At 33.0% G+C, this 15,703-nt stretch overlaps 4 protein-coding genes across 4 annotated transcripts; 1 reads left to right on the plus strand and 3 right to left on the minus strand.

Annotated features, from left to right (window-relative positions):
• The first annotated feature begins 3,194 nt into the window (after nucleotides 1-3,194).
• LOC130950787 (zinc finger protein ZAT11-like) lies at nucleotides 3,195-4,029 on the plus strand. Its single transcript, XM_057879376.1, has one exon. The coding sequence runs from the start codon at nucleotides 3,260-3,262 to the stop codon at nucleotides 3,782-3,784; it is 525 nt and encodes a 174-aa protein (XP_057735359.1). The 5' UTR covers nucleotides 3,195-3,259; the 3' UTR covers nucleotides 3,785-4,029.
• Nucleotides 4,030-8,573: 4,544 nt separating this feature from the next.
• LOC130951613 (uncharacterized) lies at nucleotides 8,574-9,445 on the minus strand. The gene has a single exon (XM_057880310.1). It carries the CDS (start codon nucleotides 9,400-9,402, stop codon nucleotides 9,232-9,234), a length of 171 nt encoding a protein of 56 aa, XP_057736293.1. The 5' UTR covers nucleotides 9,403-9,445; the 3' UTR covers nucleotides 8,574-9,231.
• A 903-nt stretch (nucleotides 9,446-10,348) lies between these two features.
• On the minus strand, nucleotides 10,349-13,229 carry LOC130948198 (protein ALP1-like). The gene is made up of 2 exons (XM_057876911.1): nucleotides 12,914-13,229; nucleotides 10,349-11,752 (listed from the first exon to the last, which is right to left on the minus strand). Exons 1-2 carry the CDS (start codon nucleotides 13,035-13,037, stop codon nucleotides 10,707-10,709), a joined length of 1,170 nt encoding a protein of 389 aa, XP_057732894.1. The 5' UTR covers nucleotides 13,038-13,229; the 3' UTR covers nucleotides 10,349-10,706.
• A 503-nt stretch (nucleotides 13,230-13,732) lies between these two features.
• LOC130951690 (protein SOSEKI 4-like) lies at nucleotides 13,733-14,751 on the minus strand. The gene is made up of 3 exons (XM_057880396.1): nucleotides 14,587-14,751; nucleotides 14,420-14,489; nucleotides 13,733-14,350 (listed from the first exon to the last, which is right to left on the minus strand). The coding sequence occupies exons 1-3, from the start codon at nucleotides 14,732-14,734 to the stop codon at nucleotides 13,900-13,902; spliced, it is 669 nt and encodes a 222-aa protein (XP_057736379.1). The 5' UTR covers nucleotides 14,735-14,751; the 3' UTR covers nucleotides 13,733-13,899.
• Between the last annotated feature and the right edge of the window lie 952 nt (nucleotides 14,752-15,703).

The following is a 15,703-nucleotide window of genomic DNA, read 5'->3' on the forward strand; positions in this document are numbered from 1 at the left end:
CTAAGACACTTCCAAACCACAATCGGGATATTATCAGGTCCTACCGCCCTGCCATTTTTCATATGTTTTAGAGCCTCTTTTACCTCGAAGTTTCAAATCCTTCAATAGTAGTCAAAGTTTTGATCTTCTTCCCTTGTGCATAACCGACCAAGGCTCGGAAGAGTCTTCTGTCCTTCATTAAATAACTCGTAGAAGTAGCTTTTCCACCTTTCATTAATCTTCTCCTCTTGAGCCAACACCTCTCCATCCTTATCCTTTATGCACTTAACCTAATCCAAATCTCTCGTTCTTCTTTCACGCCTCTTTGTAATTATATATATACCTTTTCTCCTTCTTTCGTGCCCAAAGACTGGTAGAGAGCCTCATATGCTCTTGTTATTGCTTCACTTACAGTCACTTTTGTCTCTTTATTAGCTGCCTTATATTTTTCCCAGTTATCTGCGTTGCGGCATAAAGACCACTCTTTAAAGCACTCCCTTTTTATCTTTATCTTATCTTGTACACTCGCATTCCACCACCAGGACTCCTTGTCTTTTGGTCCTATTCCTTTAGATTCACCAAAGCTTTCTTTTGCTGTTCTTCTAATAACTTTTGCCATCTTCCTCCATATCTCTTCCGCGCTTCCATTCCCATCCCACTTTGCCTCTTTTCCTACCCGTCTTAGGAAACTTCTTTGTTCCTCACCTTTCATCCGCCGCCACCTCGTCCTTGGGTTCTTCGTATGATGTCTTTTCTTCAACTTTTGTTCAACGCGAAAATTCATGACGAGCACCCTATGTTGTGTTGTCAAACTCTCTCCCGCGATAATTTTACAATTAATGCAAAATTTTTGGTTGACTCTCCTCAATAAGAAGAAGTCAATTTGAGAGCTTGTCATGCCACAATTATAGTTTATAAGATGTTCGTCTCTCTTTTTAAAACATGTATTTGCGATGAGAAGATCAAAATTTGAGGAAAAGTCCAAAATAATTTTACTTTCGGCATTGATCACCCCGAAACCATGGCCTCCGTGAATACTCTCATATCCAGTCACTTCTCTCCTAACATGGCCATTTAAATCTCCTCCTAAGAAAATCTTATCTCCCTAAGGTATGTCTTGAACCAAACTCTGTAGATCATCCCAAAACCTTATCTTGTATTGTTCGTCCGAACCCACTTGCGGTGCATAGGCGCTAATCACATGGAAAGCACCTCCCTCCACCACAAGTTTGATAGAGATGATCCGATCTTTCACTCTCTTGATATCCACTACGTCCTTCTTCCACTGCTTATCCACAATTATTCCAACCCCATTCCTATTCTTCACCTTTTCTGTATACCAAAGTTTGAAACAAAAAATATTCAACTCCCTAGCCTTCGCACCAATCCATTTTGTTTCTTATAGGCACATAATACTAATCTTCCTCCTTGTCATGGTGTCCACCACCTCCATAGATTTTTCTGTTAGACTGCCTATGTTCCATGTCCCAAATCTCAACCTTATGTCGCTCCGACCTTTACCTTTTACTTTGTGAACTAGCTTATTTACCCTCGTCCGTTCACGAAAATGCGAGAACCCTTGCTCATTTATCATTACATCTGGGCATCGATGCAGCGGCTCTTGCTCATTTAACACTGTACTCGAGCCATACAGCACGTTGATTCCGGACAACGACTTAACTTTAGCGCAATAATGTCTTTAATTCATGTCATGGGGGTTCGACTATATTTTTATGTTGGTTGTCGAAGACCTAACACAATCTTCCTCCTTTATCCGGGTTTGGGACCGGCTATGTACCGCAAATGTAATATAGGCGGAGTTATTATATAAAATATGCATTAAAATAAAAAATATTTTTTAGAAATAAATTAAGAAATATATATAAATAATAAATTGTAACTGATCTTGTATTTTTAAAAAAAATTCTGTTACGGAAACAACAAATAATCTTGATAATATGTACAATGAGTTTTAAATTTAGCCCAATAAAAAAATTCAAACAATTATTTCAAAAAATTAACAATCTCAACCCTAATTTATCAATAGAATTTACCCAAATACCCTTTCCCTCCCTCCCCAACCGTCTGCTATCCCATTCTCATCAATCATCCCACCTCTTCGGCGTTAGAAAGCTCTCTCACCAGCCATCAAACAAGCATCCACATAATTATTAAAATAATCATTTGATTACCTAGTGAAATGATTATCTAACATTTGTTAATTGTATATATTTAAACTGAATCAAACAAAATAACCATCTACATACCTAGTAAATTGAACATCTAGCATCTAAATTCGTCAATTTCAACCCACTCGAAGCAAAGTACAGCGACAGCAACAATCCAGACACAAAATCCTCGATCATCTCTATCAGACTCTCCGCGAAATCCCTTCCCTTGGAAATCATCATTCCGAACACGAATGCGTCGAAGATCAATTGCATCCCGATCAGGTCCGTCACGAATCTTCATTGCCGGTCGGATAACCGTCATCATGAAGATGACGAACACCAAGTCGGAGAGGAGAACCTAGCACGGACATTAGAGGGCCCTTGTGGCTGCTGCTGCCGTTGGCCTTTTCGGCGAGTGCTACAGCGAGGGCCAGGAGGATCTACGTCGCAACGTCGTTAAAGGTGGCGGCGGCCATGATGGTCTTAGGCTGCGCGACAGACGCAACGTGCGCAAAAGAGTGTCTTCGTTAGACGTTCTCGGACAGCTGGACAGTATCGGATTGCGTTTTGCGCGGCGGACAATGATAATCTTTGCGATGTAAGAGGCTGTAAAAAAAAAGAAACTGCAGCACGTTCTTTACATATAAAAAAAATATGTAATTTTTTCGTAACCAAATCCTTATATTTTAAATTTTAAAATTTAAAATGATTAAAAATTAATTAAATCAATTATTAATTGATTATAATTTCGATTTTATATCTATTATACACTAAATTCGTTTTCTCCCTGTGCTCTCTTAAGAATTAGAGAATGGCAGCCTTGAATAGCATAATGACCCCTCCATATAGTGTGTATGTATGTATGTTGGTGTGACAGTAGTAGTCAAAGTAAATGTAGAAAGGCCTTACATCAACCCAATTGGAGCACCACTCGTATATGCTTACGTCACACTCACAAACTCAAACACATTCTCAGAAAAGTCAAACTGCAAACTATCTTAATCAATCTCTCTCCCCCCGCGTTTATAAATCAAACCCACCCACCCAACCAACCCTAAACCCTCACTTCTTCTTTTTTATCATTTCAAACTTGAAACAAACTAAACCCCATGATGACGTGGACCATCAAGAGAGAAAGAGAGCCTGAAAGCATAGCCATGGCCAACTATCTCATGCTGCTTTCTGCTGGTGCAGGACTTGAGAGAACCACCACCACCACCACCAGCAACAACCGTGTATTCGAGTGCAAGACATGTAACAGGCAATTCTCGTCGTTTCAGGCACTAGGAGGCCACCGTGCAAGCCACAAGAAGCCGAGGCTCATGAACGGAGAAGACAGCAGCAGTGATGATAGCCATGGCTCTCCGGCAAAGCCTAAGACTCACGAGTGCTCCGTTTGCGGCTTGGAGTTCGCCATTGGCCAAGCTTTGGGTGGCCACATGAGGCGTCACAGAACAGCACCGCCACCACCACCGCCGCCACCTTCTTCAGACGTGACTAGCAATAATAAAAGAAAGAGAGAAGTTATGTTTGTGGATCTGAACTTGACTCCCTTTGAGAATGATTTGGCATTCTTGAAGATTGGACAACCAACAATAACTACTCATCCTCCTAACTTGGTCCATTGTTTGTAACTACTTCTGCTACACATACATCAAGCTTAGTTATTAGCTTTTTGGAGATACTTATTTTAATTTATTTATTAACTTAATTAGTGTATGTATGTATACCAGAAAAAGCCATATATAGCTGCTAGCTCCTCCCCTCCATCGATACTCTATCTTCTTAGCTTGCTTCCATTTCTTTCTTACTTTATTCTATTTGTAAATTAATCACTTTTTTTTCTATTATTATTATTGTTCGTTCTATTGGATTTATATACCGATGCTAATTCATCTTGTTCTTCATATAAAAGAAAATTCTGCACATCTTGTTCGTTTATTTAATACTACTGTCTGGCTAAGATGATTTGATTAATTAGCAGCATCGATGCTAACTACAAGATAACTAATAGGCAGGAATGCTTCCACATTGCAAATTAGTATAAAATATATGTCGCTTATGCATGTTACTTTTAACTATGGATAATAAAAAATGTTTTTTGTATACTAAAATTAGTTACTAATGTATTTATATAAAAATACATGTGTAGTTTAATTTATTTTTAATATATATTTATATTTTAACATATATTTTATATTGACGACTGACTTTAGTAGTTGATTTTGATATACATGTAACATTATTCATGGATAATTATTGATACGATGGTATATATGAAAACTCTTTCGTGTAATCTGCCACTTATCTAATTTTCTTTAATGTCCAACTATACATTATTGCGGCTTGTATTTTCAATTTTCTTATTGTCTAAATATAGAAATTATTTTTAATTAGTTAATATTAATTAATTTTTTATCATAAAATTATTTGTTAATTTTTATTTTTTAAAATTTAGAATTTAAAAATATTTTATAACAAAAATAATTAAAAAATAACTGACATTAACTGTAAAAGGTTTGTTTTTTTTTTTAGATTCTCATGGTGGATACGTTATTTTTCACACTAAACAGCAGTAGTATACTCATTTTGTTATATGGTATATGGACCTCATTTTCAATGTAATCAGCTAATAGCTACAGTCAATTGACTTGCATTAACTTAGTGATTCTGTCAATTAAGAGGGACACATCTTTGTTTGATAATCACACATTTTGATTTTTCCTTATATATAAAAATAAATAAAATAACAATATGTTGGATTGGTTTTATTATAGTCACACGGTCTAGAAGGGAATTCCGTGCAGTTGGCTCCAACGTAACAAAAATAAACCCTTTAAAACTTATCTTAGCATAGTAGTAGCCATCTAGAAGTTATTTCGTTCTAATTCAATTGTTTCGTTCGTGTTCATATTTAATTTCAAGGTTTCTTGAGGAATTTAATTTATTTAATTAATTAATTATGGATTGTGTGCATATATATGGTAGGTAGCTAGAGCTAATAAAGTTGATGTGGTAGTTATGGTAGATTTAATTAAGCACTAAAACTAATTAGTTAAAATGAAACAGTCAAATAATGGAGTTCAATTATGTTTCGGTTTCTCAATTCCATTAATTTTTTCAGGAATGTTTAATAATAAAAATAAATTAGTAAAAAATAGTTAAAATTATTTTATTTAGTCTTTATTAATTGTTATAATAATTAATAAATACTAAATAAAAGGCAAATTTTGATATTACTATTAGAGTGGGTAACCCTCTCTAAACAAAGGTTACCAATAACCCTTTAAGAAATAATTATAATAATTTTAATTTTATATTTTTTTATATTTGAAATGGACAAAATTCTCTTAAATTTTAATATTTTTTAACCCAATCTTTGTTCCCATCCTACTAAATTACAGACAAACGATTATTTAAGGAAGATGAGTTCTTCTTCTTTTAGTCATTGTTTGATGAAGAACTTGAGGGTTGGTATTATCTCTACCATCTGATATAGTGACAACAAAAGTTGGGCTGGTTAAAAGAAAATATCAAATTTTAAAAAAAGTTTTATAATTATGTAAAACAAAGTGGAATTTAAATTTTAATTATTTTCAAAGGATTATAATACTGGGAGTGGGGAGCAAGTTATACCAATTATTCACACTAACTAGATTAGAATATATTAGATATATCATGCATCTAGAAGATTATTTGTGAGTGCATTTTTATTTTTAATTACAGGAGAACGAAACTGACGGGTCTTCAATTATTTTCTTGGATGGGAATGCACGGAATATTGACACTTAAGTTACACAAACCAAAAAGTAATTAAATGACAATTATATTGATCAATTTCATGTCTTTTAGTTCTGAATTAAGAGAATATTTTTATGTGATTATCATTAATTATCCGATAAGATATTTCTTGGTTGATAATATATCCAACAATGCAACATCCATAGAATACATTTTGGTTTGACTTCATCATAGTCATTATCACAATCTGATCTTTCACTATGATTTTATATACAGCTTGTCATTAGCAGCAATTTCTTTCTCTTTGCTGAGCAAGTCACATTAGAGACATTGAATGAGCAAAATGAATAGTAAATGCTACATGTACATATTCAAAGGCGACTTTTATTGTCGCCCTGTTATCTAGAATTTCAAAAAAAAAAAATCGATTTTCACATTTTTCAGTTCATTGATATCATCTTGATGTAGTAATGATAGGTTTCGTCATTTTAAAAACAAAGAGCAAAATGGTAATTTTATCCGTTAAAAGATCTAAATACTAGAAGAATTATATCATGTCGGTTTTGGACATCGAAGAGATTAAGAATTCGTCTTAAAAACAGTAGTACTAAAATAATGACAATTCATAAGACCCATTGGCTAAGGGTCAATTTGGGTAAATATATAACTTAATTAAGTTTCTTTTGAAAAAATAGTTTAAACAATAAATGGCTATATTAAAAATAGCTTATAAATAAATTATTTTATATTTGATTTTTTAGTTTTAAAGTGCTTATTTTATAGAAATGTGATAAAAAGTAGTAGTATTACGAAAGAAGTCATTTTTTTCATGAGTCAAAAGCTAAAAAAAACTGCAATTTAATTTTGAAAATTGCACCAGACATTAATACTAATATTTTTTATAAGTCAAAAGCTAAAAAAAGAAGTTACTTTTGAAACTTTCTAAACGGACCAAAAGAGGCCTAACAGTATTTTTAAAGTTTAGTGAAAGACACAAATTTAATATTAATTTTCAAAAGTGTAAATTCTAGGGTTTTGTTAAGGATTATTTCTAGAAGTGTTGGTCATCTTGCACACGGTGACATGGATCATACAGCGAGTTGGCAAAGAAGAACAAATTACTAGCTAAAAACCATGTGAATATATAGACATTGATGATAGGGTGTTATATTTTACGTGCACGACAATGAAAATTATGTTAGGCTAAAACGAGTCTAGAAATAGCATACGAGCTTGTGCGTAAGAGGGGAGGCTAGATTTTTAGTATGGGCGTTGTTGGTCTAATTAAGAAGCTATTTCTTGTGCTTTTGTTGTGGGTCAAAACTTAAACACGATGGAGTTGACTTCCAAATCATGTTTCATACACAAAAACCACTCTGATTTTGTGATTTGGGGTATTTTGTATGAGCATCTCTCCAAATTGAATATGACCAGCTTTGTGAATGAAAGAAACTGCGACTTATAATTTTTTATTTTATATATGCATAACGATAACGAAACGATGCTTCTACGCTTAACTATATAGCTAGTTGAGGCTTATCCACATTCTAGAAGGCGTAAACAAATAAACTTTTTAAAAAAGGAGGGAAAATAGAACAGAAACCAAGTAGTCTATACTACAAATCAACGCTTCCTATATTGAAGGTTGATTCACGACCAGAAAGAAAAGGTTGTTTTGCATTCAAATTAATAAGGTGTATTATGCGGAAATGAAATTAAAAAGGGGATGTCAACGGGCCGGAATTACTAAAATAAAATAAGTCTTAATATAAATATATAATATGAGATTATTAAAATATCTATAATAACACTTAAAATATTAAAGATAATTATATAAATTCGTATTATTCGAATAATCATTTTTTTTATCGTGTAGTAGTTCGAATTGCTTTCACGTGCATTTCATTCTTTTTTTTTCTTCTAAAGAAAGGAATTAGCTTACCATTTTTTTTTTACTAAAGATAAAAAGACTCGAAGCCATAATTTTTAAATAAGTATGAAAAATTTATATCATTTAAACTATAACTCATTAACAGTTTGCCATTATAGCTCGTTGGCACCTTACCATTTTTTCTTGATGCGCACAATATTTAGAGATTATATTATGGCGTATAACAAAAAAGGCAGTTGATGGTGAAACTTGGAACCGATCGGCTACCAATTTACGGTCTTGCTGACTTGGGACAGTGACAGTTAGTGTACCACTTCACCTACCACCGATACAAAACTCGGCTCAACTTTCGGAAACAAAGAATGCTATTTATTTAGGCTTTATTTCCTAGTACTACTATTCAATCTATGCTATTCCTATCTAATTTTGTAAGATACTATACTAAAAACAAAAAAGCTAATCATAGTATCATACCATATTCTTTTTGCTTTGCTACTATGTAGAAATAGAAAGAACGTCTAATAATTTAGAACAATGCTATATATCCTACTTTTATGTAATTATTTTTTTATTTTTAGTAATAAAACTTATTGATAAAAAAAGAATGGTTCTTTTATAGTGCATTGAAAAATAATTTAATATCATTTCTCATTAACTTAAAAAAAAAACGTTTAGAATGATATTGACAGATATAGCACTCCGAAATCTCAAATTTCATACATCTTTGAATACATATAATTTTAGAATGCACAGAGCAGATGAAATCCAATTTATTAATCAACAGGTAACATACTATATATTATTATTATTATTATTAGAGAAAGTACGAGGAGCCAATGAAATATTTGTATAATGTGTACAACGGAGGTTTATGGAATATTAGAGATATAATCATTAGTACCTTTTTCCATCAGCTAAAACGTTTGGGATGAGTGGTATCATGATATTGTATTAAAGCGCTAGATCCGAAAGATTAAGAATTTGAACCTTGGTGAACTCCAAAATTAGTTTAAGTTTTTGAAAAGATATTTATTATTCCTAGTAGTCTGATGGTTATTCTAGATAGTATGAGAGATGTTCATTTTATAACTCAATAGTCCATTATACACATTGTACAAATAGTTCATTGTCTCCTAACGGATCCTTATTATTATTATTATTGTTATATTAAATAGTATAATGTTAGATGGCGTTGGATTGTACAAATTAAACCTTTGCAGGCAATGAAATTGGGGCTATTCAAGTTGTGTAATGTGTAAAAACAGCAGAGCCAAGTAATTTGGGATTCTACTCATGCTTAGCTTAATTAATTATGAACACACTAGAATATGGCGAAACAATACACTATTACGTTGTGTAATAAACAGAGAAACAGAAAAAGCTAAGATTTATGATATAGAGAGAGAGAGAGAGAGAGAGAGAGAGAGAAAGACGAACGGAGTAATGGAGTTATGAGGTTGGTGGATCGGAATGGTCTTGAGAGTTGAGGTCGCCGAACTTGTGTTTGAAGGATTCTTGGCGCTGCAGCCACATCATGTGTCCCTGGAGCCCAGCTGCCCACACTATTATCAACGACGCCAACCAGAATTTCTTATCCTTCACCACATTTCTCAGCTCCATCTCTTTCAACTTCAATAACCCTAACTCTAGCCTTCTGCACAATTGGGAATTGGCATCGGCAATTCCACAGAATGGCTGAAACTATTCTTGTTGGACTCGGCCCATCAGATAATTGGGCCTTGCTTCCTACCTCATCAATCCAATTACCCCAGCCAATCCGGCTATTCTTTTCGGATTTGTTTGGACAAATTAAAAAAAAGTATCTTTTGTTAAGTAATTTTTTAAATAAAGTTTAAAAAAATAAAAGTAAATTTATATTTTAATATTTTATGTAAAAAAATTTTTTTATTTATCAATTATATTTGAGTAAAATAATATAAAAATATTATTTATTTATTTATTATGTAAAATATTTTTTAAGGATTTTTTTAAAATGTAAATTATAATTAATTTAAAAAATATTTTTTATTTTTTTAATATTTTTATTTTACTACTAAAAAATTTTCAAACACATTACATTTTTTTTTCTATCAACTTAATAACATCAAAACAAGTACATAATCATATTATGTAATATCACATAAATTAAAGCATGAAATGTTTTCCAATTATTGTGACAATAAAATCATATATAAAATAACATATAATTCAATTAAAAAATTTTATTATTCTAGCAATATATCCACATGTTTTTTTTTCATATTTTAAATTCTGTCCTTTTTTAAATGAAGTTTAAACTTTTAAAGTATTAGTTTTAAATTGTGGAGTCTGATTGATATCAGAACAAACAATATGAACTCTTCATTGACAACTTTTTTTATTCTATATAATTTCACGTGAATAAGTATTTTAAATTGGTTTTTCATTTATGAAGCACTCAAGTGCAATGACTGGTTAACTACAATAGTGGGAGAAGTAAATATTTAATTATTTTCAAAATGTAAAATTCAATATAAAATAGGTACAATAATGTGATCGTTAAATCTTCTCAACCTATCATCATATATAAATATTTTTTTTTCCTCACTAAAAATTAAGCACAGCGAAAAATACACTAAATTTCCTCTCTCCAATAATTGCATAACCTTTCTATTACCCTAAAATATACTAAATATAGATAACATTGTACCATATGAGAAATAATGAAAAGAAAAAAAAGTAAGAAAATAGAATACGCTAAGACATAATTCACTAGCAAGCAACTAAAACCAGAATTTACGTTCTTCTACTCACAATTGAGGCAACTAAAATTTGTTGGTGTCAAAGTTTATTGTGAACCAACATGAAGGGGAGAGTAAAAGGGTGTTTTATATAGCTATAAGTATATATTGTAATTTGTAACAACCACAGGAAAAATGATGTTTTCAATCTGGCATTTTTCTTGATAAGTAGGAAGAAAACTTGTCTCTGATTTTTGAAGCTGCAGAATTGTCGGCAGATTCACAAATTTGGTCTTTATATCCGGAATCATGCTGATGGCACAATGGCATGCCATGCAGTACTTCATCTTCCATATCAATAACAATGTTATGCAATATGCAGCAAACAAGAATAATCCTTGGTAACTTGTGCTTATCAGGCTTCCACATCACACCTTGGATTATCTTCCACATCTCCTTCAGCCTAGCCAATGCCCTTTTCGCTATCATTTGAGTTGCGACGACCCGTCTGTTAAACTCGACCTGAACATCCGACAGGCCTTTGCCTTTGTAAGGTGTAAGAAGCCATGGCAAAAGGGGAAATCCTGTATCTCCAATTATGTATTCCCTTAGCATTGTTCCTTCGAGCATTTTCTTTTTTCCATTCAACCTCTTTCCTTCTTCAGCAATTTTGAAGAAAGCAGAGCTTCGAAGCATGTGATCATCACTCAGACTACCAGGCCAACCGGTAACTATGTCACGAAATCTCAAATTCGGATCCACAATGGCTTGCAAGATCATGCTACAGTTCTTCTCATGATCAACCCACACATTGGTCACAGAATCTGTGGCAGGCAAAGTCATCAGTATGTGTGTGGTGTCAACTGCGCCGCAACAATTGGAAAGGCCTCGTATGCTCTCAAATCGAGCCTTTATCTCTTCCATTTCGACTTCAGTTGACGGCCAACTAAGATGGTGTAGCCCTCTCTCTTCCATTGCTTCCACAAACCGCCAAGTTACCTGGGAAACAGTTGACTGGTTCAGCCCAAACGAGTCGCCAACGGCTTGCAATGACTCACCAGAACTAAGCCTCCTAAGAGCAATGGCTACTTGGTCATTCAAAGACAAATGTATGCCGTTTAAATCAGTGCAATTTGATGATCTAGCCAGCATATCTTCTTCCACAAGAGAACATATATAATTGAATGTCTTTCTTGAGATCTTGAAAACAGATTCAAATTTGTCTAAATCCTTAAATTGTGATAAAGGTCCTAAAATTAGAAAGGTTGAAGCATAAGCATAACATTCAGTTTTCGCAACTAAAATAATATTACATTAAATGACTAAGAAAGTTTAGCACTGTGCAGCAGCTTTTCAACACAAGCAAGAGATAGTCCACAAGCCAGAAGAAGCACTAGCAGATTTGATTTTACTATATATAAACACAAGGATAACCAAATTGAAGCAAATTTTCATGTTCTTTATAAACAGACGGTTAACATCAGTTTCTCTAAAAGATAATAAGTGAGTCAGGGTTGAAAACATAAATATCAGAGTATATGTGCAAGCAATTAATAGCTCCTCAGTTTTCTGTGACAGAATTTTGGTTAAGAGGATAAGGATAGTAGTGAATGAAGGTGATAACCTGAAAAAGGGTTCATCCCTTTGCATTTAAGATTTAACTCTTCTTCCAAAACATCTTGTGCTGTTAACCATATTCAGAAGTTTTTTTTTTTTTTTTTTAAATTAGTAATAGTACATTTTAATCATAATGACATCATTCTACATTCCCATTTATCCCTTATAGGTAGAAGGATTTTGATTTTCTCCAAGGGGTTTAGGATATGAAAAGCATATTTTCATATCCAACCAAGCAGCTTCTCTATAACCTATATACTTTTTTTTTTAAATTATCTTCTATAATTAATTAAATAAGCTAGTAGTTTAAGTAAGTAGCTAGTATCTAGAATGTATGACTCTGGTCAAAAGCTGTTAAATTTAAGTATAACTTTGAAATCCCATAACCTGTATTGTATGCATAATTGGAGAAAAGAGACACCTAGCAAAATCACTGCGAACATGGCAAATAACTGCAAATTATTTATAACAACTAAGGAGAAGAAGAACAATAATGCTGATGGCAACTGGGATCCCACCAATGTAGTTCAAATTTCGGAGAAACAGAATCTGAAATATTGGAAGTGGTAACATAAAAAAATAGGAGCTTGTATATTTAGTTATTGAAGAACAATACAATTTAAGGTTACATTTTATCGGCAATAGTAATAGTAGTAACATGTTTAGGATACGATATGAATAAGTAAAGTAAAGCTAAAATTAGCGTGATAGTATAGAATAATAATGAGAGAGTAGTTTAAGAGAATTAAAGAAGATTGGTGGTTGAAAAAGAGGAAGAAGAGATAGATAGGGACCTGAAATTCTGCGGGAGAAGAGGTGCCACCAATCGGAGGGGCGTTGAAGTTGGGAGTGGAATGGGGCATCGTTGTTGTTGTTGTCAGCCTTCTTCCTCTTCTTGATTCCTCTTATGGAACCCATTATTCAAAACACAAAGCAGTTCCAACAGTAACAACCCAACAACAATAATGGAAAGAAAGGAGAAGAGAATCAAACGGGTGTTACTGAGAAAAGACAAGTCAAGGAGAAGAAGAGGTCATTGATCAAGAAGGGAAAAAAAAATTATCTGATGAATGAAGCTATGCAGAGGGTGAAAAGAAAGAATGAAAATAATACGTGAGCGACGCGGAATAATAATAATGTAATGGTGGTGAAGAAGGGAATCATAAATTCATAATCAAGAAAAAATAGGGTGTTATTATTTAGTGCTCAATAAAAATAAAAATAAAAATAAAAACGTGGAAGGTAAGTCAAACCACTCCACATTATGGTTTAGGGACAAGAACAATTCAGCATTTCCTCTTTTCTGGTCTTACAATTAAATGATTAATCTTATTTGAACCACTTTGTTTATTCTTTCTTTTTTTTTTTTTTTTCAAAAAGGAAAGTCTACTCCCAAAGGAGAAACTTTGTTTTCTGTGTGTTACACTACAAATTTATATGTGTAATTGACTAATAATATAAAATTATTTTTATAGCCAAGTATTGAATTTTAGTTTCTTTTCTAGACTCTATCAAGATAAGTTCTCCTAATATAAAATGATCGATTTTTAGTAGTTATAGTAAAGCTACGAATAGAATAGAAGCAGAATAAGAGGTTGAGATTGAATGATTCGTGAATGTGAAGGTGGCGTTGTATAATATAAGGTTTTGGCTTTGGTGATGTAATAATTGAATAAACACACTTTAGAGGGCATCACATCACAGACGGTTACGTTACATTCGTAATTGGGCTTAACATAAGAGTATGAGTTGGGCCTTGAGAAGGTCTGTGATTTGGGCCTTAATTGGCATAATCCATTGAAGAAGATCGACACCTGATGAAATGCATGACAAGTGCAGAAGCAGAAGCCTTGATCCTCCCACTAGGCCGATCAATCTCCATCTTCTGGTTTCTTATATCACCAGATCCAGATCCAGAACAAGAAGTTGAAATTGAAATTCCGTCATTATTATCACTCACCGTATCAAGTTGGTTCTTGTTGTCGGTCTGAGTGGAAGCGTTAGCAGCATTGGTGCATGCGTTTGCCGTGTAAACCTTGACGGCGGTGGTGGATGAAGACGACGAGTCTGCATGATCGGCATCGGAGCTTAACGTGTCGTCAAAGGAGGTGAGAGTGTGAGAAGGTTGAATGAGTAGCGTTCCTTTGAGAACATACTCATCGTGACCGTTAGTCGGGTAAATGAAATCGTTCTCTGTCAAATCTTGCCACACAAATCCGTTTCTGTAACTCCTGCACATGTTAACTACAGTTACTTTGGATGCAATTTTGGTAGCTTTCTAGGAAGAAATTAAATAGTACCTTTTTGAGGACCAAGAATACATGTTGCGCATTCCTTCTCCACGAAGATAAGTCAATCTGTTTAGCACATCTGATGATCACGTCACAACTAATAATTATGAAATGCATGCGTTTTAATTTATCATCGTTAGCTAAATGATTTTGTTTAATTTGTTGTTAGTTAGTACCTTTGAGAGACAAGAGTGTAGAAGAAGAGAATGGAACCTCCATGAGATGTGGATGCTCCAGCTGGCCATTTCGGGAGAGATAGTATACTACTACTGCGGCTCTCATCCCTGCTTCGCCTTCAACCACCATTTCCATTCTTTCTAGCATCAGAAAGCAAGCACAGGGTAATGTATTATACTATTATTATTGATTTATAAGCAAATTCCTGCATTATGTATATATATATTATGCCTTGATACTAAGTAACAAACATAGCAAATATCCCTCTGAGTCCCAATCTTAGGTCACGGACGACCAAAGTGAAAGTGAGGACAAAATTCTCTTTAGGTTGCTCATAGAAAGTCAAAATTATTCCCGTGAAACCTTCACAATTGCAATCAGGGAGGGAACCAATCAATTACCATATTCTGCGGAAACTAGTACTCACTATTGACCAACATACCTACCTTATATGTTTACTCTTTATTGAGATAACAAAATACATATCACAAGACTCAGAGTATTAGATGATAATGATTAATCACAAAGTTAAGGAAAACTAAAATTGTGTGTGTGTATCTCTATGATTACTTTTTAGTATTCTTGCTTGAAGACAGGGTGGCTGTTCTTTGACATTCCTCAACAAATCCCTCCCAACAACTACTACTTGACTACATCAACCGTGATTTCTTCTACATTTGGTTTCTTCCTATTTGTTTTCATAGATAACATCAAAGAATTCTTGTACCTCCAAGAAGAAAGTATTAGAAGGAAAAAAAAGGACAAAAAATAAAGATAAAAATGTTATATACACCAACTTTTTATATATATATATATATATACAAAAATTTGTGTGGATATGTTAACTAGTGTAAATCTTATGAAAGAGATAAACTTGGTTTGGTAAATTTTTTTGAAAATGTGCTTTTAAGTTTTTTATTTTGTGTTTGGTAAATTAAAAAGACTGTTGGTGTTTGCAACTTTTAAAAAATGTGTTACTCAAAATTAAAAAGTCTAATATAACCTTATATATTAATTAATTTTTAAATTTAACTTTTATAATTATGTCTATTATAATATTTTTAAATTTTAAAAATTATTTTATCAAATATAATTATTATTGTTTAAGTTTATTAA

This window comes from Arachis stenosperma, chromosome 9 (assembly GCF_014773155.1).
Source record: "Arachis stenosperma cultivar V10309 chromosome 9, arast.V10309.gnm1.PFL2, whole genome shotgun sequence".
Lineage (NCBI taxonomy): Eukaryota > Viridiplantae > Streptophyta > Magnoliopsida > Fabales > Fabaceae > Arachis > Arachis stenosperma.

Excerpts from the sequence above, each read along its gene's own strand:
- LOC130951690 (XM_057880396.1), bottom strand. The coding sequence starts at position 14,734 with ATGCTAGAAAGAATGGAAATGGTGGTTGAAGGCGAAGCAGGGATGAGA. Across the intron at positions 14,490-14,586 it reads TACACTCTTGTCTCTCAAAG|ATGTGCTAAACAGATTGACT; the intron begins GTACTAACTAAC and ends CGTGATCATCAG. Across the intron at positions 14,351-14,419 it reads TATTCTTGGTCCTCAAAAAG|GAGTTACAGAAACGGATTTG; the intron begins GTACTATTTAAT and ends TAACATGTGCAG.
- LOC130950787 (XM_057879376.1), top strand. The coding sequence starts at position 3,260 with ATGATGACGTGGACCATCAAGAGAGAAAGAGAGCCTGAAAGCATAGCC.
- LOC130948198 (XM_057876911.1), bottom strand. The coding sequence starts at position 13,037 with ATGGGTTCCATAAGAGGAATCAAGAAGAGGAAGAAGGCTGACAACAAC. Across the intron at positions 11,753-12,913 it reads CTTCTCCCGCAGAATTTCAG|GACCTTTATCACAATTTAAG; the intron begins GTCCCTATCTAT and ends TTCTAATTTTAG.
- LOC130951613 (XM_057880310.1), bottom strand. The coding sequence starts at position 9,402 with ATGGAGCTGAGAAATGTGGTGAAGGATAAGAAATTCTGGTTGGCGTCG.